The 25,362-nt window shown below is 40.3% G+C and overlaps 1 protein-coding gene across 1 annotated transcript; it reads right to left on the bottom strand.

Moving 5' to 3' along the window:
* Nucleotides 1-3,580: 3,580 nt before the first annotated feature.
* cnih2 (cornichon family AMPA receptor auxiliary protein 2) lies at nt 3,581-15,255 on the bottom strand. Its single transcript, XM_008428027.3, has 6 exons — nt 13,665-15,255; nt 10,788-10,856; nt 6,994-7,041; nt 5,144-5,256; nt 4,917-5,060; nt 3,581-4,195 (listed from the first exon to the last, which is right to left on the bottom strand). Exons 1-6 carry the CDS (start codon nt 13,743-13,745, stop codon nt 4,168-4,170), a joined length of 483 nt encoding a protein of 160 aa, XP_008426249.1. The 5' UTR covers nt 13,746-15,255; the 3' UTR covers nt 3,581-4,167.
* Nucleotides 15,256-25,362: the final 10,107 nt, after the last annotated feature.

Below are 25,362 nucleotides of genomic sequence, written 5' to 3'. Positions count from 1 at the left end.
GAATATTTATGCAGTCACCTGAAGAAATCAGTTTTAACTTTTGACAGTAAATGGGTTATTTTTGTAATTTGTCAAAAAAAAAAAAATTATCATAATTGATTTGTAAGATCAAAAATGTGTAAAACATCCAAATATGTTTTAGATACAGTTTTATTGGCTAAGTTTAGCATCGTTAGTCTTTGGGTGTTTTTACATACGGTTAGTTAAAACCTGATAGTTAAAACCTTTTACCCCGACTCTTTGTGATGTTCTTCGGTGATGCCTTTGTAAAACCACTGCTGTATATTTATCTCTGTAAACCTCTAATGTATCCAGTTCTCATGTTAGTATTCCGGAGACATTAGCAGGAAGCTCTAACCTGCTTTCGGCTGCCTCTGAAGTGGAAGCTCTTGCCGTCTCAGTGGGGGCCTGCTCTCAGTTATTCTCGTACTCTTCAAGATGCGCCTAAATGTCTCTGCAGCCACTTCTAAATGCAGCTGTTAGCTTAGGCAGCTTTCAGCGAGGCGTTCTGCCCTCTATCATCGTCTAATTTACCACTCTGTTTCCTCACGAATTCCCCCCTCTGCAAGCTTGGGGAGCTATTTTTGTATTTTTTTCTTTTCTCCTCGAGTGTACCAACCAGTGGCGTTGGCCTTCCTCACCCTGCTGACCTCCAGCACCAAAGAAGAAACTTGGAGGCAACTTTTGGCATAACTGTTTTATTGGGATATGGCGTGTAAATAGATGCACATCATATTGTAACCGAATAGATATAAAGTGATTCACCAAATCGACTTTAGCATAATAATGAGGAATGTATAAAAGACGGATACGATACAGAATTCAGTAAGTTCAGTTTTCTAAAATGCTTTATTTAGAGCGACTACGTGATAACGTTCCAGCAGCAGGCGTTATTTCTTCCTCTGTCGGCGAGTTCCTGTGCTTCAGTAGTGATTGTCCAGACTCCACACATTCACACAGTTGGCGGAACGATGAGGTCTCGGTGTCCTGTGATTATCTGCGAACGTCTCTTGGCACGACATATTGCTCGTCCTCCAAAACACTGGCAGCCTATGAAAGTTGCTTCAGTGATTGAAAGTGAAATCACACAACCTATGTGAGATTTTCTCCTATAGACGGCGTGTCTCCGCAAAGCGTCTTGGAGAAGCGTTGCTTCGTTTATGCAGTCAATAATATATCTTACTATAACGATGTTCGGCTTTATGGCATTTTATTGGGAGAGAAATTAAAACAAATAAGTAAACTAAAAGTGTCCTGGTCAAGATTTCTTTGTCCCTGACCCTGGTTTGGTGAAGCATATTCCAGTTCAATACCACATTCAGGCAGCTAAAGGTTGTACGTTTTAGTTCTTCTTCTTTGGAGTTCAGATTATTACGCCTTTAATCGATTTAGGAAAGCTAGAGAACTTGTGAAGATGTAAGACTGTCATCATCCACAATGAGATGAGTTTAATTTATCGACATGGGCTGAAAGGAAGAAGAATCCATTACACGATAAAAAAGGTCAAATTATGACGTGCAAAATGCACTCAGGGACAAAGATCCTAAAACTGGAGAGACGTCCTGTGGTGTGATGAAAATGAAATGTTTTGCCATGATTGATTATTGCTATTGATTTCTTCTTTCTTTGCTGCTGTTGTACAGAAATCCACCCCCATTGTGGGACAACAAAGGATTTTTGTATCATATTCTACTGAACATTGTTACATTTGTTGTGTGTCTGTATTCCTGCTGCGGGAGGGGCTGGTGCGTTTTACAAAGAGGAAGTTAATGTTTGGGTCTTCCAAATGAGCAGCGGCGCTAAGCATTCAGCAAAATTAGTTATAAAGTCGCTTATGGACAAGAATGCCGATGTTTCGGTGGCCTTCAGAAAGCCCTGATCTAGAAACATTGTTGGCAGAACAGAAAAGATTTGTGTGAGCAAAATGACCGACAACAAGCTGCTGTAGACATTTTTGACCCAATTCATAACATTTAAAAACTGACTTCCCCAAAACTGATTAGTATACATGACATTTTTCTGAATTGTAACGTTTTTAAAAAAACTGTAGAAAAATTGTTTCTATGACTTTTGGTAATTTGCGCAGGCGTATTCAGTTTTTCACACTTTTCCAACGTAGGTCTAGCTGACGGTGTAAACACAAAGCTTACTGAAAAAGTTGTTTTTCTAATTTTTTTTGCTTTGAATTTATCGTATTGCCATTGTGTTTGAGCTTATGATGAGCTCCCTGGCACACAGTGCAGGTCATGTGACATGCAGGAAGACCCAATACAGTCTCTCTGTCATGGTAAGGAAACAGGCTAGTACAGAAAACTTGGGGTCACAAAAATCTTAAAATTAGTCATGTGGGCTTGCTAGCTAAATCAAAGTGTGTAGCTGTCGTAAAATCCCGGACAGCCCACAACGAACAGGCATCAGATGTTACGTTTGTGAGAAACTTGTACATATCATTTAAAACGTATTTAAACGGCAATTTGTGAAGTTTAGGTTTAAAAAGTCTGACTAAATGAGAAACGTCTTTCATAGGCTGCTGTCACGACGTCTCAGCTCAAAACATTTCTGCCCAATCACACGCACAAACGGACCAAAGTCTCATCGAAGGCAGCGTCGCCGTGGAAACCATTTTGCCGCTTCGCTTCTCACACCCGTTTCAGCTCTACGGCTGAAACCATGGTGACTTCGTTTTTGCACTTCCTCGATAACGAAAACGTCGCCATCGAGTCATTAATGTCTCATCCTGACGCCTGAGCCATCTACTCACCGGCATTATAAACACTGAATAACACACCTCGGATATGTCTCATGGATCGTACGACGTTGCTATTTTGCGTGTTTTTAATTGCTTTTTATACATGAGATCTCTACTCTACCTCGGATCAGAGAAACGTTTCGAAAACCGCTCGTTAAAAAACGACTATAGGATAGATGCAGATGAGTGAGAGTAAACTTCACTGGGAACAGGAATAAGGCGCTATCTGCACACTAAAAGTACAACAGATGTTTTTTTTCTACATTGCTTTTCTTCATTTAAAAAACAAAACAAAAACAAAAACCGGGTGCCAGATGTGTTAAAGGCACAGTTCTGATTTTCGGGAAGTGAAGTTATTCTCGTCTCTGCGTATGTAAGCATTCTGCAGAAACGAGTTTGGAAACTTCACAGATCTTCACGTGGAAAAAATAATTTAAAATCAGAAGTATCCCTTTAAATGCACAAAACGTGATTCATTCTTAAATTTGGCACAAGGTTTGTTTTGTTTTTACTATAAACTTTTGGCATTATTACTCTTTTCAAAAGCATGAACCTATGAAGCAATAAATATATGTCTTTACAGCTACAGACATAGCATGAAAACCCTTAAAAGTCAAATTTATGATGCGCAAACCCAGCGACACGGGAAAATGTGGACACAGGCATGAAAGCTGAATCCAGTCCGTGCCAACGCATGTTTGCTCACAGATTTGCACAAACGCAGCTTCCTGTCAGCGGCTCTCTAACATCCTTCTGTGAAACTGGGTTTGATTTGTACCTGGATGACATTTTCCATTGTCGTGTTCAACTTTGTCTTTTTTTTGGGGGGGGTGGGGGGGGGTTGTCAGAGCTTGACGAACCTTGTCGGTGTTCTGCGTTTCTTCCGGCAGCGAAGACGCGAAATGCGACTGCGATGCGGTTAAAGCTACCGCTCGACGTAACCGGCGCTTTAAACATGACGACTGATATCAAAACAATCCTTGAACGCTTTGAAAGTCGGAGGTTACAGACGTGTTCGTTTCTTTTCCGGCCCCTAAGCGTTTGGAGATTCACAGTGAGTTGAGCGACCGGATCGGTAAGAGCAGCGCGGGGAAATCCAGCCCTTCAGAAATATCGGTAAATTGTGTATCGGGGTCGAAGGCATCTCAAACATCTGACATCCTCTCTCTCTTTTTTTTTTTTTTGCTTCTTTTCAGTCTTTCAGAGCTGCTTTTTTTCCCCTCTCTTTTCTTCAGGCTTTCTGAGAACGGTATCTGGGATGAAGGGCTTAAACGAGATCCTAAACACCGTTATACACTCACATTCAGTCAGATCAGTCTTAGGCCAAAAGAGTCAGAAAATATGAAAAGAAGAAGATTTTGCCTCCGTCGGTTTTGGATATCTTACAGCTCCTTCCGGTTAGATCTTCACAGCACTTGTTAGAAGCTCACCAAGGCGTAGACCATGCTGAGGAGGGAAATTGGGCAAAAGTTAACAAAATGTCTGTGTCACAACAAGAGGCATCACTGATCTGTAACTAGTGCAACAAAGTGATGGAAAAACACAAATACGTGCATGGAAATGTCTTGGAAATGTTCCAAAAGGCAAACCTTAAGTGGGAATTTATTGGCAATATTTAGAAGCTCTCGGGTCAAATACGATCGTAAACATCCAAACATAAATCTAAGTCTTTTGTTTTTCTCTCACTAGCAAATATCAATGTGAAATAATGCAATTAAGAATACTTCTTGAAGAACAGATTTGTGGTTACTTTCAGTTGAATTACTTTTATTTTGCTGGAAATATAAAAAAAGTGACTTTCATGCGACAAGTCCATCCGTTCAAAAAATGAGGCAACATGAGAGTTTGAGATTTTTGCTAATGACAAGTGCGGTACAAATTAAATTGATTACTATTATTATAATTTAAAAAATAAAGGAAAAAAAAAGCTATCTCTTTTCTATCAAAAACAATTTGAAAACGGACACCAAACATGATTTGTACATGTGACTACTTCAAATTAACTCTAAATAAACATCAAAACTGAATAAAATAACAGTTTTGACTAAGAAAAAAGATATTTACTCCCACTTAAAATCACTAGTAGGAAGCAGAGCTCAAAGAAAACCTGAACCTTTTCTGAATGTCCTCATTAACCAACCTCTGGGACGACCGCGTCTCTACTCACCTGTACAAGTAGTAGAAGAAAGAGAGCAGGTAGAAGCCCAGCTTGCACCAGGACTCCTTCTGGCAGTAGTTGAGGATGTCGGCGTTCATCACGCTGACCGGATCGTACATCACTTCCGATCCGTCGGCCGGCCGATGAAAGAACCTGAAAAGAGCAGCGGGGGCAGAGGGGGTTTTTGGCTGGTCGGCTCGACACACAGCGACGGGACAGCTGCTGTGGGACCGTACCTCCACAGATGGTAGAAGAGCAGCGGGATATTGAGGCCAAGTGTGACCCACTCTCCGGCGCACATGAACATCAGGCAGAAGAGGCCGTGGATGGAGTACTCTGGTACCACCAACTGGTTGGGACAGACACGGGGACTGGATTAAGCATCGCCGGGATTGTGCCGCCTGCACTGTCGCGCCGAGTAAAGTCACACCTTCAGAGCGGAGGCGTCACCGTTACACACTGCTGCTGAACTGAACGTGAAGAAGTAGCTCCGGAGGTATTTAGGCTGTTTTTATTTGTTTCTGGGCTTTACGCTGATTTAAAAGCTGCCAGCTTTCCTCCAACAAATCAGTAGTTTAGTCCCGTTGTATGAAAGCGAGTTTTTTTGTTTATGCAGTCAGCAGCATCCTGAGCCTCCAGACTCCTGCTCAACAGTCTGTCTAAATGCAGAACGGCTGCAATTATTTTCTACTTTTTTGCCCTTTCTATTATCGGTTTAATGGTTTTTCACACAATTTCAGCATAATTTTAAAGTCTTGCCTCGGATTTGAATCGAGATATGGACTTGGACTAGACCATTCTATCAGATTGATCTGAACCATTCCATTATGGCTCTGGTACTGAGGTCTGCAGTCTGCGGGTCCAGAGCTGCCTTCACAATGCGTCTGAGTGACTTTATTAAAAATTACAAAACACAAACTGAAGTTTTTAAATAACAAAAGTCAGTTTTAGCTGCTTTGAAACCCTTCTGTGGAATAATTGCATTGGATTTCCACAGCAGAATGACACTGGACGTGTCATTTCTATTTTTAAGATCTATTTTTTTCTTGTTGGAGTTCCCACCAGCGTCTACTATAGATATTTTATTTTCCACTATTTTGATTGTAACTAAATATTTAATTTGCAAACATTTTTTCTCGTTTTGGAACCGACATTCATTAATATGTGAATAACCTTATAATATGACTGACATTTGAATTTATTCCAGTTATATTTACTTATGGATGTTCTCTATCTTTTTTTTTTTTTTTTTTTTACAAATGTGGTGAAAATATGTCGAAAAGATGAAGCCACAGTTTTTTTCCTCATGACTAAATGGCTAAATAAATTACTGCTGTTCATTTTTCACTCTGAGACTTTTCAATTACAACTTTATCTGCTTTTGTTCTGCCATTTTTTTAAAATGTCAACATCCCATGAAAGAAAGTGGAGTTTTTTTCTTTTTCAGAACCTGAAAACAAAACCAATTTAAAACGGTTGTTCTTTAAAGGAACAACTTCTTATAGTAGACTCTTTTTTTATTTAAGCTGCCATTTTTCATAAGTTCATGTAATATTTGTGGCTCTAAACAGGGCTTCTGTAGCTTCATGCATGATGCTGCCATCACTGTGTTTCAGGGCTAATACAGTTTCACTTCTTTCATTTTGGTTTATTTTACACGTTAAGAGTCGACGGTGTGAGTCCCTTCATCTCTTACTCCATAACAACAACTCAAATGGATCAGAATCTTACCCTGTTTCTACATCCTGAACTTCCTACTCAGGCATTTCCAAAGGAGCATAAAGAGCAACAGGAGCTTTCAGAGACTCTTGAGTTTATTTTTTCACTAAAAGCTTCGAAACAAGATAAGGAAAAAAAACCCAAAAAACTCCACAGATAAAAACCTTGATGGCATCTCCATCACCGCCTGTCTGCAGGACAGGAATATATGTGAATCAGCGTGCGTGCGTGTGCGTGCGTGTGTGTGTGTGTGTAGGTGTGTGTGTGTGCAAAAGAGACAAATGGTCTTGGTTGTTTGAAGCCCCTCTGCCTTAGTCATCCGCTCCCCTCCACCCCATCCAAAAGGTGAGAATCATCTGTTACTCACTCTGCGGAGCAGGTTGCAGATCCGCTCGATGTTTAAGATCCTTTCTCTCTAAAAAGGAGGACAAAGAAGAGAGAACACCGCCTGTCAATAGTCTGCAAACTACAAGATGTTCCTGCAAAACAAAAACAGTCACATAATTAAAGGAACAAATACGTCTTCATCTGTTGGAGAGCTGGAAATATTAATGTTCATAATTATGAAATAAAACACCAACAATCACTTGATTTTTCTTTTTTTATTAGTTTTCGAAAAGCTTTATGAGTGATTACACTCATAAACCCGTCTACATTTAATGGACTGCGATGTTTTGGACTGCTCACAGCCCTCCTGCGAGTAATAACTCGACGCCGATCTCTGATATGAACGCCGTCCGTCTTTCACAGCATCGATCAAACACTATCTGTGTGTCACTCATTGGGTTGTTCTCTAATAAGCCAGCGTGGGGAAACTATGTGTTTAATAGAGCAGCGAAGTTAAAATATTATTAGTCCGGTCATTAGCAGATGGTTCATCCATTTTATTTATTTATTTTTTTCGGTGAAGCAAAGTTACATCAAACAAGAAACATTGGTTAATCAGCAAGTCTAATTCCCTTTTATTTATGAGTTCTTTTTTTTTAAAGCTTCTGTCTCGGGTCGAGGCCCCTTGATATCTGCTCCCTTTAGTCGATTTTTTTCCGAAAATGTGGACATAAATGGAGAATCCCCTGCTGACCTGAGAGTAAATTCTGCCCTGAATCCTCAGCCAGCTATCAACTATTCAGCTTCAGCACAGTTAGCTCGGTCTGTCTGACTCCCTCCGTCTTTTTCAAGCTCCGTGCCCCACATGCGGCAGCGGCGCAGCGATGCTGTTCAACATGTGATGCGATAAAACAGAATGTTATCTGGTTCGGTGTTGGGAGTTGTACATCGTTGTGCTACTCCGTCTTTATTGCCCGTAGCTTCCCTGAGGATTTGTGTCTGGTCAGTCAGGCTCAGTGGGACCGAATCAACCAAACGGGGGACATTTATCAGAGAGAAATTACACAAAACAAATAAAAGAGAGCGAAATCGATGAAAAGATTACAAAATGTAATTTGTACCTGCTGCTTTGAAAAATGAAGCACTTTGACGTGCTTTCATTTAAATCAAATTGGTACAAATAATTATTCTGCAGCCATATTTAAAAAAAACACACACATCCTGGTCCACCGCTAAGGTGTAATAAGTTTTCGTACGTTGAGATTAAAAAGCTGTGATTTTTCTCAATAAAGTCGTGTCTGTTTCTCAAAGTAACGGCGCATTTTTTGTAATATAAAGTCGGATCTTATGAGTTTCCCAAATTATTAATTATTCTTAAAACAAAAAATGAAGCTGGAAGTCCTCGTATCCAGGGCGGCAAAGGAATATCACGAAAGTTGAACGATTCAACTATTTATCGGCCAAACTAACCGTTTCTTTCTTGTTAAGCTGCTTTTTAAATCCACAAAATGGGAGAGAAAAGTTGGCTAGTGGCTTGTGTTGTTAATAGTAGCACCAAAAAATGTGCAAATCTAGAAGTTTCTCTGACACCTAAAACGCGGTCGAGTTGGGTTTTGTCACTCGAGGTCTGATTTCTGGGGCAGCCATGTTGTGTCTGTGTTGGAGTCTCTTATTTTGAAGTAAGACAGGAAGTAGTAAGTTAGTTGTTGAACTAAAGAGTTGTTTAATGAGGAATGTTTGCTGTGCTAGATGAGATTAGTGTTAGATGAATGCTTACTAAACGTTTGAACTCTATGAAGGGGATTTTAGCTGAGGTATAAATGAAAGGATTGACTGGGCTTACAAGACTCCAACTGTGAATATTAGCTACAAACACAAATCCAAACTAGAAACACACGTTTCAACACTGCCATGTTGTCTGTATGTAATCAAATGTTTACTGCCTCTGTCGTTTTTGTACACAACCCCGGCCGAGCGAACGCCAGTTTCTCTTGGCTTAAATCCGTCTGTTTCCATCCAGTTCCTCTTCTGTTTGTCCAGTTGATTTGTATTTTTGGGGAGAAGCTGCACATCAGCTTTTAGATGCCTGACGTGTTTGAGTTGTCATCTTACAGTGTGTGTGTGTGCGTGCGTGTGTGTGGCAACGCCACTCAGTCATGCAGCTTTGATGCAACGAGCTTTCCGCGTTGAAAAATGGCTTCCCCTTTTTTCAGAGACCGTTATGGATTTTACAGGTGGTGCAGCTTTTGTGTCCACTTCCTGTGGCTGGCGTGCCTCCACACACCCACGGCCTGGTTTCACAGTTTCCTCTCCCCCTCCTCATCGCTCCCTCACTTTCAGATGAAGATTCACATGACTGTTAGAACATTAGCTATCCTGTGAAAAAAGACGCTCACAGCTGCTCCTCACTTGCTAAGTGAATGATGGCACTTTCTTCTGACTCATGATAGCGCTGTTAGCTTAAGCAAAGGGAGGAATTACTGATACAGATGAGGTTTTCTGTAGCTTGTGGGACAGTAAAATATATTTATATTGTTGTACGCTATTGTGTTTTATGTGATAGATAGCAGCACTTAATTTTCAAGATTAAAGACGGATTCCTTGCAAATGCTAATTCGAAAAGTGTCGAGGATTTGTATTCGACACAGCTGAGTCAAAACTTTCACTCCACCAGCTTTTCACCAGGAGAAACATTTTTACCTGTGATTCTTTATAAAATTACTCAACCTCTGTCAGATCTGAGGACCAAACGGCTGCTACTTGTTTAGTACGAGAGTAAACTGAGTCAAATGCCAATTTCATTTATCGCATCGTTTATCATTTATTGTGATAACGATTTAGATTTATCGTTATCACGTTAAATTCCAATTAATTACCGTTAAAGAACCCTAAACCTGTCCGTATTGTTGGGATTGTTATTTTTCCTATGTTTATCGACTGGTTGCTCAATGAGAGCTTCAATAATAATAGGATTAAATGCAGTTACTCTGTGTAGTTTGGTGGCATAAATCACTTCTTTATGTGACTTAAGAAGCGTATTATAAATGGGAACGTTTTTCAAGAGCAGTATTTGTGTTTGTGGGGCTTTGACTGTTGTTTCCTAAAGAAGCGTTAAAAGCTACTGTTACTATGATAACAATAACTATCATATCACAAAATATCGCGATAAAACTTTAAATCCATATCGCCCACCCCTACTTCCCTTGAACTAATATGTGCGTCTCTGTCCTCCTTTATTACATAAATCCAAAGAAAATACATTGGATTTTTGGTAAAAGGTCAAAGGATGAGAAGAAAACTCTTATAGAAACTAGGACAAATATTGGCTTTTTTGTTTTGTTTTGTTTTCTAATTAATTATAGATTTTGTTCTTGCAACGCAGTTTGCTCTGACAGCATCGCAGCTCATCATTGTCTAAACAGGGGCTTCATTTGAATGGATCTCTTTAAGTGATTAGGCCAAGGAGCCGACGTCTTTGAAGAGCGCTGATTGCTTTAATCTGCATACAAATGACTTCTCAAAGAAACACCGTCTGCTTTACCACGGCGGCAATCGCTTGGAAGCCGGGATTAACGGTAAAATCAAAAGTACAAATATTTATTGCTAAGAAAATTAATGCATCGCTCTAAACGGAGCTCAATTAAATACCCAGAGGGATCCCCAGACCATTCTCCGCCATTAAATGGTGGCTGCCTGCTCTGTTTGCATAATGATCATGAAGAAAAAGAAAATCTGAAAGCAGAGATGTCTCTCCAAGTACATGAAGGTTTGATGTTTTTTTTTGTTGTTTTTTTTTTAGTTTTAGATTTGGGGAAACAACAGGGTTCTTCTTACCGCTCTGGTAGGATTGCTCTGATCAATGGGGTTTTTGAAGTCTGTGCGGAGTTCATCAAATGCAATGATCTGAAAAAAAAGAAGAAAAGAGAAAAAAGTAGCAGAACGGTGTGAGAAAATGTTCTTTCGACTTTCCAGACACACTCGTAACAATTGGCTGCAGGCCGATGCTGTCGACGAGCAGCGCCTATACCGCCCAGCTGCGGCCGCATCGTGAGAGGCACACATGGTGATTTAGGGATGGATTTGTACATGTGCAATTAGTGGAGGCATTGATCTGGCTTGTCTTGTGAATTTTTCACCCCTTTTACACACAGCAGCTCCAGAAGAAACACTAACCTGTTAGCAACATTCATCAATAATTAAAAGCATCCGTGTGTCTTGCAAAGTTTTCGAGGTAAAAAAATGCATGAATTTTCCGTTTGGATAAATGTTTTTGTTTATTTAATGCAAGACAAAATCAGATTAGTTCTTTAAAAGTAATTATTAGAAAGAAAGAAACAAACAACCCGACGCAGTGATTGGCCGGTGAGCTTTGGAAATGACTGCGACTGCTCCTTGAGACGCAGGAGGAGAGTGAACGTCAGCAGAGAGGAACCACTTCTATGTACAATAGAAAACGACCCGGTAATTTCCCCCGTCTGAGCCCATATGGCGCCCCCTCATCTTTCACACTTGGCTCCCTTGTAAACAGATGCAGTTTCCATGGAGACATGGTGAGTCCCCTCTCCGGGCACCATGGTTACTCTTGAAAGAGAGGGGGCTGAGGGGGTAGAATAAAAGCTGATTGGTTGTGTGAGCCATACATAGTTTTGGGTGCTGCACCCGTGGGTGGAGACAGACCCACGAGGGGGGGGCGGAGGGAGTCGGAACATATTCCTGGTTTGACGGGCGTGTTTAAATCACCACAGAGCCAGACGCACGCCTCACATGCAGACACGCAGAGTGACTCACATACAGTCTCACCCACTTAGTCAACTGGTACGTTAGTCATTTTAAGTCCTATAGCCCTAATGAGGCGTTTCATATCTCGCATTGTGCCTGCCTGCCTGCTTCCATGCAGCAAATGTAAAAAAAAATAGGTGAGACATCGAAGCGGAGATATTTGCAGAGTGTGTAACCGCCAAACAAAGAGCTCAGGTCTCCTGAGGTGTCTGAGCAAATTCCACCCAAAGCAGGGAGTTGGATGAAGCCCAATCTGGCGGGTCAGAGTCATGATCGGTGAGGCTTTCAGGAAGCCGGAGCACTTTGTTTGAGAAAGTGTTTGTTGTCTGGAGCTCTCCGATGGCTGACTGATTGCATAATTAGAAATCATGCATCCAGGGACGGCGCTAGCTTGTTCGGTGCCCTGGGCGAACAACATTCAGCACCTCCTACCTCCCCACCCCCCGACTCTTGCTTTTTCAACCAACCATGACACGTTTTTTTCAAATGTCCATTTTCCGAAGCAGGCGTAATGGAAATTTGATTAAATCTTATTTGAAAAACATAGAAGTGGAAAACAGCACAGGTCTATGAGTATGTAGCCAGAGGCATCGTGCCGCGTTTACACAGCGTTGAAAGTGTAAGGAGCTATATGTAATCTATTTGAAACTGATAAGTATCAGTTATGGGACATAACAGCAGTATATTGGAAAATAGTCCAGATTTTCATATGTTAGCATTTTTATTAAATAGTCTCTTGCTGCCCACACCGCTAACTTTAAAAACTGCTACTGCGTGCATCATTACGTTACCTTATTCACTTTTAAAAGGAATAACAATCCAACTGATAACATTTGTGTTAAACAGAAATTGACACATTCATAAATTAATGCATTTGACTTAGAAATTTGTTCTACTAACCTACCTGTAGACTTCAAGAGCTGCATTTCCATTAGAAATGTGGGCAAAACTTTGCCAATATTCCACTAATGTTCAAAAAACACAAGTTTGCAGTGGTGGTGTTTCCATTAAATACGAAATGTAACTAAAACCACACGTGAATAAGTATTCGATTTTGATACAGCTGTAAAACCACCTCATCCTGGCACAACGTTAGTTTTCTCAAAATTGTCGTGTTTCTGTCAGGCAAATATGTTTTTGTAATTCCAATTTATGCATTTATATGTTCAACTGAAACTATTCTAATGTCATATAATCTTTAGCCATAAGATATAATTTCAAAGATCGTTAAAGTTTGTTGCTCATAAAAGTGAACAGTTCGAAACTCTGTCAATCTAAAAGCAAAAACACATTTTTACTACACATCTATTTACTACTGTTAAAGTATTCACAAAAACGGCCCTGTCAAAGTATTTTAAACCTTGGCTGTTACTAGATTTTTTTTTTAAACCTATTTTTATATTTTTATTGGTGTTAAAAAAAATCTGCGAAATTTCACTGGTCAAGAAGAGGCATAGAAGTGATACAAAGTTGAATTAAGTCGCTCACAAACCCACACATACACAAAAACATATTTTTAATAACGTGCACAGTAATAATGATCTGACTGTTCATTGGTTGTCATAATTAGTGACCCCCTGGTTGTAGTGGTGGGCTGCAGCCTGACCTTTAGAGATGCCACTGGTGCCAAGAATCAAACTATTACATTCTAGGACTATTAAGGCACATTTACTTTTTTACTTTTACCCTAAATGGCCTGAGCCAATAAGTGCTTGTGCAGAAGAAAAGAGAAAAAAAACCAAGAAGTGTTGTACAACTGCGTGTAGGTGGACGTGTTTGTCTGCCTGTGTGGGATGATATAAGAGTGGACGTCCACAGGCCCCAACATGTGCCCGATTCGAGTGTGTGCGTGCGTGTGTTTGTATGCGTGTGTGTGTGTGTGTGTGCGTGTGTGTGCGTGTGTGTGTGTGCAGTGGTTTCGGTGACACTCACCTGCCATATGACAAAGAAGATGAGCCCGGCGCACAGAACCAGGGTGAGCATGTAGCAGAAGGCCGCGAAGGTGAACGCCATGGCTTCCCCAGCCAGCCTGATGACCGGAGGGAGGGGGACAAACTAACAAAAAAAAACAAAAAAACTTCCCGCCTGCTTTCTTTCTGTATCGTTTTCAGGCTACCGGTGTCCCTCCCTCCTGAGCGGCTGGCTGCTTATTGTCTGTTTCCACTTCAGGTGCGAGCAGAGCAATCACTGACAGTGACGATCAATAGTGAGCTCAAGCTGCTTCCAGTGTTTGTCTCCCCTTTTGTGCGGCTGACAGCAGGACGTCTCGCTGGGGTTTGGGGAGCTCTGAGGAAATCTGTTCTCAGCCACAGTTTCACTGTTGTTGCCCCCAACGCACACACACCCGGTGCTCCTCTTTTTTCTCTCTCTTCAGTCTCTGACAGGCAAATAGTCTGCCTCCTCCTCCGCCGAGCAGTTTCTCCTGAGACAAAACCTACACATATGTCTCTGAAGGTAAAAGTGTCTGATGGACACACCGACTGCAGAAGAGCAGGATTGTTGTCGATATTAAGAGCAATAAAAAAGAAAAAAAAGATTACTGTCCAGGGTGGTTATGGCTTATGGTAGTCAAGTTTACTATGGCTTACAGTTCAGACTGAGACACTCTTATTGGCATGTTATTCCAGGTCATATTTAACGGTTTTATAAACATCCAGCTTGTTTCTATCAGTAGGCTGTTGAGCATTTATAATTCCCTCCTAAAGTTGAAGGTATTGCTTCGCAGGCTTATTGTGACAAATACTTGTTGCTCCAGTGATTTACCAAAAGAGCACTCAAACGGCACAAGTTTGGAATCGACACGAAATTTTGAAACACTCAAGATACACGACCAAGAGCAAGGATGGATACCTTAACTGACCTTAACATCGAGTAGGGAGTACCTGTCTGCGGGAGCAGCCATGTCTGCCTCTGAACAGTCCACTCTGCCCTTGTTTCTGTCAGTTTGGGTCGGCACCATGTCAGTGTTGTCTGCCCTGTTTCTGCATCTCAGATGCATTCCTCAGAGTTCTCCAACCTCAAAAGAGAGAGAGAGAGCCTTCACACGCAGGTTCTTCTCCAGGAAAATGTTTCACTTCTGGCCGAAAACAATTAAAAAAAGAAGAAGAAGACAAAAAAGGAGTGTAGGGGAAAAGATTTAACCAGAACCCTGTAGGGAATCTACATGTTCACAGTACGCAGTTGTGCCGATTTTGAAAACACTCCTGTTGATAAGCAAGACATCTCCACGGCTCTCAGAAGTCATGACTTATTGGTACCAGCCTCTCATCATCACCCGAAGCCCCTCTGCTACAGACCCTCTTTTTTTTTTCCAGAGATGTGTATTTCCTGAGTCTGCCGTCTCTGGCTGCCTCTTTCCACTATTTCTTAGACTGCGAGAGAAAAATTTCAACCACGGTCGGTGTTATAAAAGTCAACCAATAGCGTCGCTCCGTCTCCCTCCCGCTCTCCTGCTTCCTCTCTCCCCTTTTCTGTCAGCGTCCCTCTCTCGTGCATTTTTATATTTCTATAATCCCCTGCTCCTCAGAGACTGATGAGGGGGCAGGGCAAGCTGGAGATGTCTGCCTCCCTCTCCCTCCTCACCAGAGCTTTCAATCATCCATCATTTGGTGAAATGTAAGTCTGGCTCTGAGAGGGTGTTGCTTTCTGTTACCTGTCATTTCCTGCCTCCGCACCATTAGCATGCAGTAAATTGCTGTATTTTACTTTGCCTCGTTCTCATTCTCCCCCCCCCCCCCCCAGTCGATCTCAGCCTCACAATGAACTGATTTCAGAAACCGCTGGTGCCGTAATGCAAAGACGTGCCACATACTTTCTTTTTTTTTTAATTGAAAAGCACCAAATAATTTTGTTCTGTAGATCCGAGCGTTGGCATCTGCTTTCAAAAATGTCAAAGATATGGGAAAAAGAGAAATGTTCACAGCATCCAATGGTTCAGTCTCATTTTGTGCATCAGAACCATGTAAGATGGTGGTTATGTAGTTGTTGTGTTTCTGCTAATTTTAGCTGGAAATCTACCAGATGTTTGAAGAAAGTTCTCTGGTCAGATGAGACAAACTTGCCATTTTTGTTAAAATCTGAAACGCATTGTGTAGCACCTTGTTACTATATTGGTAGCTTTTCATTATCAGGATGGATGGAAGATGGATGGAGGTAAACAGAAGAAAACGATGTGGGAAGAAAACCTGTTGCATGATATGACAGATGTCAGACTGAGAAGCAGGACTCTAAACATACCGTGACTCAAAAGGTTTCAAAGTATATTTAATGTCATCCCAAACCTAAACCCAACTTGGAATCTATGATAAGAATAAAAATTTTTTATCCAATCTGACCAAGACTTGGCAGGGAACTATGGGCAAAACTATTTCCAGATGTGATAGCTGCTGAAAATGCAAAGAGAAGTTGTTGCAACAAGTGTTGACTTAACAAAGCTAAACACATCTGCACATCTTCTTCCTGAGTCGCATGATGGTCAGACATTATTATCACATCTAAACTTGCATTTAATTGTTTGAACAGCTTAAGGCAGCACTTTCAAGCATCAGTAAATTGTTTCCAGGGATGAACCAGACTTGTTCAGCTCCACGATTCTCTTCCATCTTGGCTGATCTCTTTACAGTGTTGGCAGAGCATCCACTTTTACCTGGCTATCCACTTAAATTAGTTGCTATTGTAACAATTACCTGCTCTTACATAAGTAAATGTCTCTTTAGCTACCACTGAAACTAGCCCAGTTCCTAACCACCATCGCTGTAATGTGATTTCAGAAGTGAAAACTGAAAACTAAAGTTTTATTTACTTTTACTGAACTGAACTGACAAGCTAGCAGCAGGTATATTATTTTAGATTAGTTTTACCTGGCAAGCTTTACTTCCATGTATTTAGCATGGCATTATGGCTAACTGACTGCTAGGCTAGCTCGTTCAGCTAACATTCAGAAACATTGAGCTAGCTAGTCACATGTAAACAAATATTTCCAGCTAGCTACAATCCTTTTCACCTTTATGTTAAGTTTGGTATAGCTTACCTTAATTAAGTTGAGTCTTGTTCACCAATTCTACCTAGCAAACAAGCTATTAAAATGTATTTCAAGTCATTTTTTAATTCTTTCAGCTACTTGGTATGCTACGCTGCTGCTATGTGATTTTTTTTACATTTACGTATTTGTCGGGACTATAAGCTGCTACACCCCCCCCTCCCCCCGTGCGGCTTTTCTGTGGATTTTTCTTCAGCCGCCAAGGGGCTCTTTAACAGGAAGTGAATCATTGTAAGTCAAAATTGGAAATCAAAGAAGAAACGCTCCTTTTCATTTAGAACAAGCACATGCTAGCAGCAGGCACGACGGAGAAATGTTTTCAAACTCATAGCCTTTCATCATGGAAACCACATGAAGAAGTTCATATGATGCCGCTTTTAAGTTGAAGGCTATCGATCTGGCAGTAAAGATCGATAGCCGCTGCACGTCATCTCGGCGTGAACGAATCCATGGTTCGGCGTTGGAGACGGAGGGCTGCGTCCTTAACAGCAGATTTATTAAGGATGGCGGAGATACCAGCGGCTTATCGGCCGGTAGGGCTTATATGTACGTTTCCAGTTTTTTTTTTTTTTTTTTTTTACTTTGTAGGTGCGGCTTATGGTGAGGTGTGCTCTATAGTCCGGAAAATACAGTTTATTCAGAGTAAATAATCGTTCCGTGATATCTGAGTTCATGATATCTGCTGAAAAAGCATTCAATTGTACAGAAAACAAGTGTTAGCTGAGAGTGGGGCGAGTCATGAGTATTTTCTAAATGATATATGAAGCATTACTCAGAACAATATTTTACACACATTTTTTAGTAGATGAAAACTATAACTATTGATATAATGAAGCATTTATGCTGTTTTGTGACAGTATGGAAGCACGTCATGCTTTGTGTTTCTTAAACACCAAAAGTTGCTTATGAAAATGAATTTGAAGTTATAAGATACATATTTGATGTTCTGCATGTGTTTAAGCTCACCTGGTCCAAACAACAGAGACGTGAGAAAGTAACTCTGAGAAATAAAAACCGAGAAAGTGATTCAGAATGAGTTGCTGCCAGTTAACAGGTAAACTCAAAGTTTAATATGTGAAGTGTCTCGGCAATATGTAACAAAACATGCAAAAGCAATGAGAAAAACCGTAGTTGATGTTTGTGAGACAGCCCTGAGAAACTGATGGTAATGAATTGGATTTACATTGAATAAAGTGAAAGGTAAAAACTTGATCGTATAGAATAATAAATCCAGGTTGCAGCACTCTGACTCGGTCAGATTACATTGAAAAGCAGAGCGAAGAAGACAATCACAAGTCCGCTATTGTTTGGTGTGAGGATGTGATCAGAGACAGCAGCAGGAGAGATGGCAGCCATGACATCTCACTGAAAGAGCACAGGCTGACATTTAAACCTGGGACACTTCTCCCATCTCAACACAGAGGAGATTAGCTGATGATAAAGTCATTTTTCAAGATAATAATCCATCTTGTCACAGAACAGAGTGTTTGATCTTGTACCAGGATTTCTTATATTACGTTCTCTTTTATCATAATTTTTATCTCATGATCTTTTTTTATTATTATTCATCTGTGTTTTAGATATTAGATCTTCAACTGACTTATTTATTGTGCAATGAAATAGATAAAAACTCTCACACAAATTCATTATTTTTTTCCTCAGGTTAATAGAGCATATTGAACATAAAACCAGTGTGTTTTGAGAATATAAGGTTATTACTCTATCGATTATTTTTGTGTGCATCTGGGGTCTCCAACTCTCAAGGGACTCATTTTAAAAATACATATCCAGATTGCAGTGTGTGTGTGTGTGTGTAGGGAAATCATTACGATAGCAGAATAACACTTTATGATCGATGGGGAATGACGCATGTTGAGGATTTAGTAGCTCCCACTCTGGTGTTATTATTTACTCTGTATTCTCAGTGATTAAGGTTTAGCCTGCAGTCTGTTCAACAAGTTTCCAGATGTAATGTTTGTCGTGCCATTCACAGTTGCATTTCCCTTGGAGCTATTTGAGTTGTCGAGCAAGCAAACTCAAATTGAACATCTGACGTGTCGTAATGATTCTCTCTGCCGTCAGTATGCAGTAAATAATGTAATGGTGAACAGCAGTTAAGTTCCACTGGTGTTTGAATGCTGACAAATTAGCCTTTGTCAGGGTTTTGGCTCCATCTAGCGTCATCGAAAATGATGTGTTTTCTGGGCCAGGATCCATGGGAACCAGTCCAACATGGTTAGTCTTCTGGCCTTCAGAGTGAAGATCTTAATCCCAGGTTTCAATGCTCCTACATTAACTGGTCGACAGCCTGGTGACGTTTATTTATAGGTGTAACTATTACAAAGTTGTTTAAATGCTAATCAAGGCTTTGCTGGCTTACGTCGAGATTTTTTATTTTATTTTTTGCAAAGGGCTGTGTGTAAATCTGACTTTTGCTTTCATTTCCTCTTATTATCATAGAAAATCTGTTCTTTCTGATGTCTCTTTATTTTCAAAATTGAATACAGCCTTTTTCATCCCAATACCTTTCGACCTATAACAGATGGACCTCTATTAAAACCACCTTTAAATTCCTGCAAACAGCTTAAAATCAGCTTAATTAAGAAAAGGCTCTTTCTCAGACTTATCGTTGTCTCATTACTGACTTTAGGTTTCCCACTAGTGGCCGTAAGAAGACATCGCAGCTCCCTCTCTCTATGAAAATATCTAACATTCTTACCTAAAAACCAATTTTGTTATCCCGGTGTAGTTTCTTACAATTTCACACAATTATGTGTGAAACACTATTTCTATCATACTGTTTGTCAAGGCACCACACAGTGTCTTGCAGTAGGACTCACATCCTGTACATCTTGTTGACTGTGGAGGCGTCAGCCATCTTACATGTTTGTTGGAGAAGCTGCGTGTTTTGAACAGGAAGTGATTAGTTGAGGTTATTTCTGTTCTATTTCTATTCTATTCTAAGTTTCGACACATTATAAGCAGAACCGTCAATTAGGATTTTGATGGATAAACTCACAGATTATACATAGTTTTTAACATACCAATAAAAATCTGAAAAGTGTACGTTGCATTTGTATTCTCATTTTCTCCTGTCGTCCCATCAACTCTGAGCAATGTTGGTCTTTCCTGACCAGTGCACCTTCTTCCACATCTCCTACATTCCCTTGGATTAGTTGGGATAAACTGCAAATTGGACTGGTAGCACTTTATTTGACAGGATGTGCGTAAGACTGACATGACGGTGTCATAAACATGATATAATACCTGTTATGAATATGGACATGAAGGAGGCTTTATGAATGTCTGACTGTCGTCATGAAGTGTCATTCGGTAAATAATGACACTTTTAATGCAAAGTTGCTCTTAAGGTTGCATTAAAAGTCCATTAAAAGTACCAACTTTGCATTAAAGTGTCATTATTTATAAAATAATGCAAAGTTGGCACTTTTAATTGACTTTTAAAGCAACGTTGCATAAAAAGTGTCATTATTTACCAAATGAGACTTCATGACAACAGTTATGGACATTCATAAAGCCTCCTTCCTGTTCGTAGCAGGTGTTATGTCATGTTTATGACAGTGACATGTCAGTCTTATGCACACCTGTCAAGTAAAGTGTTACTGTTGGACTTTGTTTGGTTTTCTTCCTGCCATACTTCAGATTTGTGGAGTGAAATGTTGACCTAATGTCAGATTCTCCCCCTCATCTGTGTGTTTCTTCAGTTTTAGAGGCATAAACTTTTAATGAGATAGGGGAAAAAAGTAATTATGTCTCTCAAGTATTCTTGTATGCGTCATAATATCCAGTGTCAACTGTAAAAAAACAAATACAGCAGATTAACAGCTGTAATCATCTGGCTCTTTCACTGAAATCTTTTCATCAGTCCACCTGTTACGATTCAAAATTGGCCACAAGATGGCAACATATTAGAGGCAGAGGCAGCAACAGATGGTCAGGTTGGCTGTTCTAACAAATGACCCACTAAAATAAATGTTCGAAATGTCTGTTTAATTGGAGCTAGCGAATGCTTTGAGGCATCTGCACCGCAGCATGGGTTATATGAGATTTAGAGGCGTCCTAACAGGCGATTAGCAGAAAACTGCTCTTCAAATGCTACTGCTGCCTGTACCTACATGCAGACACATTCACCACAATGGCTGGAAAAATGAAAAACACGCGACAGTGGAGGTTTGTAGAAGCAGAGCGTCTCAATAGCACTGCAGGGACTGGAAGCTGCAACAGAAGGGAAACGGAAAGAGTTTAATTTCTCCTAAATTGGCACCCTCCATTGAGTTTGACTACAAACTAGAGATGGACTGACTTGGTTTTATTACCTGTATTGGTCTCAGTATTGAAAACAATTCTAGATCAGTCCACATGGGTGACTATGTGTCCGATCTGTTCAGTCTAATTGCTTTATTATTTATTTAGCATTTTCTTTTTTTCTAAGTGTTAAAGTTGTGTTGTTTATACATGTTTAACCAACACGTAAAAACTATTGGTGTATTTAAGTGTTCTGTTCTGGTGCAGAGTTATCAAACTAATTAGTAATTCAGTACATTTATGTCTGTGTCTTTAAAAAAAAGAAAGAAATATTTTAAGTCAATTCAGCGCCGTTTTTCTGTTTCGGATCAGTATCAGTCGATACTAAACCTCAGATATCTGTATTGGTATTGGAAGTGAAAAAAGTGGATTGGTTCGTTCCACCTTTAAACACAATGTCTTTTTTTAAATATCCAGTATGCAGATGTGTTTGTGTTCCACTAACTGGCAGTAAAATAGTAGCTAGCGGGTAATAAAGTACATATTTCAGCAGAATTACACAAAATACAAACCTGAGGCAAACATTGGCGACAACAGACATCTGACGCAGATCCGTCTCTCTTCCCGTTTGTGTTTATTCCATCGGTTTGGTTTCTATCCGTATTTCCAATCTACAAAATGAGTAAATGCTATTCTCCACTTGTACCAGCTAAAATATTTATGAGATTTGCCACAATAGAGGCAGGCCACATCGGCTTACCTGAAAAACTTCTCTCTTCCAGATTACCAAGTAACGGCCCCTGTGGCGTTGCCTGTGTCGATGGAAATGATCTATTCTGTCCCGCAGGTGCATAGATGGTAAAACTGGCCTCATTATTTCCCGCCTGCCTGTTGATCGTTTTTTATGAAAAGCTGATGGGTGAAGAAAACACATTTGGGATTTGAAAATGTCCTTAATGGAGCACATTAACCAGGCCAAATGGTTTTTACTGTAACTTTACGCCACGTAATCTCCAATAATTAGATCGGTCCATTTGACTTTGCTCCAGTCCTCTTCATAAATTCCCTCCATGTCTTTTCAAGGGCGACGCAGTAGCTTCACATGCGGCTCATGTTTGGATGCAGACGCACAGAATACAAGGAAATGTGCAAATAAGGAGAAAGAAAATACAAGAAAACAGCAACAGAGCTCTTATCAGCAACTTTAACTTCATGTGAGGTTGTCAGAGGAATCGCTGGTTTTTGAAAAATAAAAATTGTCCTGACTGATTAATGATTTACCACAAAATAGCAAACAAAAACTGACCATGATGACTTGACATGCTCTTGTTCTCAGGTGAGCGTTTCCTCACCTCTGGGTTTTTCTGCTTTGCTGATTCAAGAACGGGTCGGGTCGTACAGAGTGAGAACCAAATAGACTGTAACTTATTTGACCTAGCGATGTTGTCATACAGCTTGATCAGCAGCTGAATACAACAACTTTGCCCTCTGAAGAATCTCGAATAATTTGAATTGCAACAACCTTTAATTTCCTTTTGGGATCAATAAAGTATTTTTGAATTCAACCATTTACCACGATTTGTCAGAAATTGTAGCTTCAACCACTGAAACTTTTTATGTGAGAAAACCCATCTTAAGTGACATTAGTCAGACAGGAAATGAGGCAGGAAGACATGTTGGGAATGAATACATGAGATCAGGAACTGAACCCCAGACGACTGCTTTACCTCGCAGCACGATGCGCTGCCCCGAATTTGGCATCTTATCTGTTATTATTAGAGTCGTATATTCCCGAGACAGCAACGAGATCGAGGCTGTTATCAATAAGTTATTGGAGCATCTGTTCGGATGAAGCTTCCAGGGGAGAAGCTTTTGTTTAACAGGATCCTGTAAAACTTCACAAGCCTGCCTCTGTCACTACAACTGCATAATCGGCTTTTGTAAGCCGGCTTTCATGTAAAAGATGCGGCCTAACCAGCTGCTGCAGTGCTTCGTAATGCCAAAAACACCTCAGTCAATCTCCCCTAATATTTCTATATTGCTCCGTCTTATTACAGGTGGCGTTATGGGTGCAACTCCATCAAGTTTTATTTAAAAGGTTGAGGACCGAAACCTTTTTTTTTTTTTTCCAAGCCCTGAACAGCTGAGAGCCTCTTACAGCGCAAACAGCCTCTAATGAGAACTAATATAAAGTTATAGAGGAATCAAAAATAGCTCAGCATCACAATAGTCATGAGCACGTCTTTGAAAACCATGGATACGCCGTAGTAGCAACAGTTGCCGTAGCAACAAAAGCAAACCTTTCTTAGTAGCTCTTAAGATCTCCAACCAGGAATCAGGTGTTTTCACGATGCCTCTGCTGCTGTGGAACGTCGTTTTCATCGGCTGTAGGAGCTTTAATATGTTTGTCAGCCGTATCATAATTTGAGTTAAATATTGGCTCCAGCTTTCAAATATTCACTGATTCTTTCCTTCATAATATTAAAAAAAAGTTGACTGTTTACTGTAATATTTTTTCAGTATTATTCCAGTGAGACCACCTGCCATCTTTTTGCCCTTTGACACGGTCTGCACCACTGGTGAAGCTTTCAGACAGTGTGACATGTGAACTGTTGGCAGGTGGAGGAAAACTCTGATGTAAATGGGCAACAAAAGTACACTAAATATCCAAATTTCTAAAGTAATAATTGGCAACTGATACTCATAAAGACAAGAAAGTCTGATTTGTAGAAATCTGGAAAATGTTGGTCATGTGTCTTTATTTACACTTGATGAAAAACGGCGTGCTTATTGATACTTTTCTCAATATTCAGTGGAGAGATTTCTTTATCGGAATTGCACGAATCAAATCCTTTTAGATGATGACCAGCTTTTTGCCTGTTTTCCACTGATATCTTTATAGTTTACCCTTATTCTCTCTCAGATTCCAGTCAGAACTTTGACTGGACCACTCCTAAATGTGCATAATTCCCTCAGCCAGAAGGAACATGCTGGTCAAATTAAAATGTCCCTCTAAACCTAAATGTAATTTTAGGTTTAATAACTCTGCGGTTGATGAGAAAAACTTCTAAATAAATAGACATGAGACAGATCTCAACTTTACCACAATTTAATTCTGCAATTTGTTCATATATTACTAGAATAAAAAAAATAAACAATCAAATTTGACTCTACTTATAATGCTCTTTATGACATTATTTACATTTTGAAAGCCACTTTCGAAATCTGCATCTATGCAGACAGTGGGATGTGTCTCTCTCGCCAAAAACTCTTGTGTCTGTGGACGAGAGGTGCAAACTGTGCAGAAAATCTCAGCTTTGCAAAAACTCGGTGGGCGCATGGTGGGCCTGTGTGTTTGGTGACATAATTCAAACATTTCTAACAAGTGGAGCAGCCAGACAATCTTCACAATCTTCCAGCAACATACACTTTTAAAACATATTAGTCTAATCAGTCTTATCTGCCACAATGGTATATATATATATATAAAATCAAAATCATGCGAGTGCGTCGTTTTTCATTCTAAATAGCTTCAAAGACTGTTACTCTTTTATGTCTTATCTAAGCGTGCGTCATTGTTAAATGTGAGTCACTTTCTCTCTGGGCTGAAATGCAGCCGTTCCTTACGACTCCTCCTCAACATACAGAAAGAAATGCATTTCATCTAAGCCGCGTTTCCAACCAGCGCAATTACATCCCGCTCAGGCTGCAGCGCTGAGCTTCATTGTTTGTGTCGTTGGGTGTTCTGCTAAAGTGACTGCGCGCCCTTTGCTTCATAATATTCTAATTGGCCCATTTAAAACATCATCTGGCAACCAGGTGGTAAAAATATCTGCAGGAACTCTCGCAGAGACGGAGTCGGCGCTTTGAACAACTGGAGTTAAACAGCCCCGAGCCGGGACTACTTGCAGGATCTATTGGGTCTGCAAGAAATCTTCTTGGGTTTGATGTTAAATAATCTCCAGCTACGTGGTTGATTTATCAGGTGTGCAGCAAACAAAGTTTTATGAAAACTGCCCAACAGTAGATGAGTTTTGATTGGTTGGAGAGACCAAACCAGGCTGACAAAATAGATTCGCTCTTACACAAACTGCTGAGCTTTGAAGGAACAGTAACTGTGTTCACTTCAGTTACTCTGCGTCATGATTCAACTTCTTGAATTTGGTTCTCAGTCTCTTTAAAAACTCCTGCTCTCTCTGGCAACCCGTCGTCAGAAAGTCGACTCAACACCGCTCCTCTATTACATTTCTAACTACGTTTTGACGAGGCGTAGCTCGGCTGATGCGCAGCTCAACCAGGTGTTTGCTAATTGCTGCCGGCTAGTTT

Source organism: Poecilia reticulata, chromosome 14 (genome assembly GCF_904066995.2).
Source record: "Poecilia reticulata chromosome 14, P_reticulata-male-v2, whole genome shotgun sequence".
NCBI lineage: Eukaryota > Metazoa > Chordata > Actinopteri > Cyprinodontiformes > Poeciliidae > Poecilia > Poecilia reticulata.
Note: the sequence above shows the minus strand (reverse complement) of the source record. Positions and strands in the feature narration are given on the sequence as shown.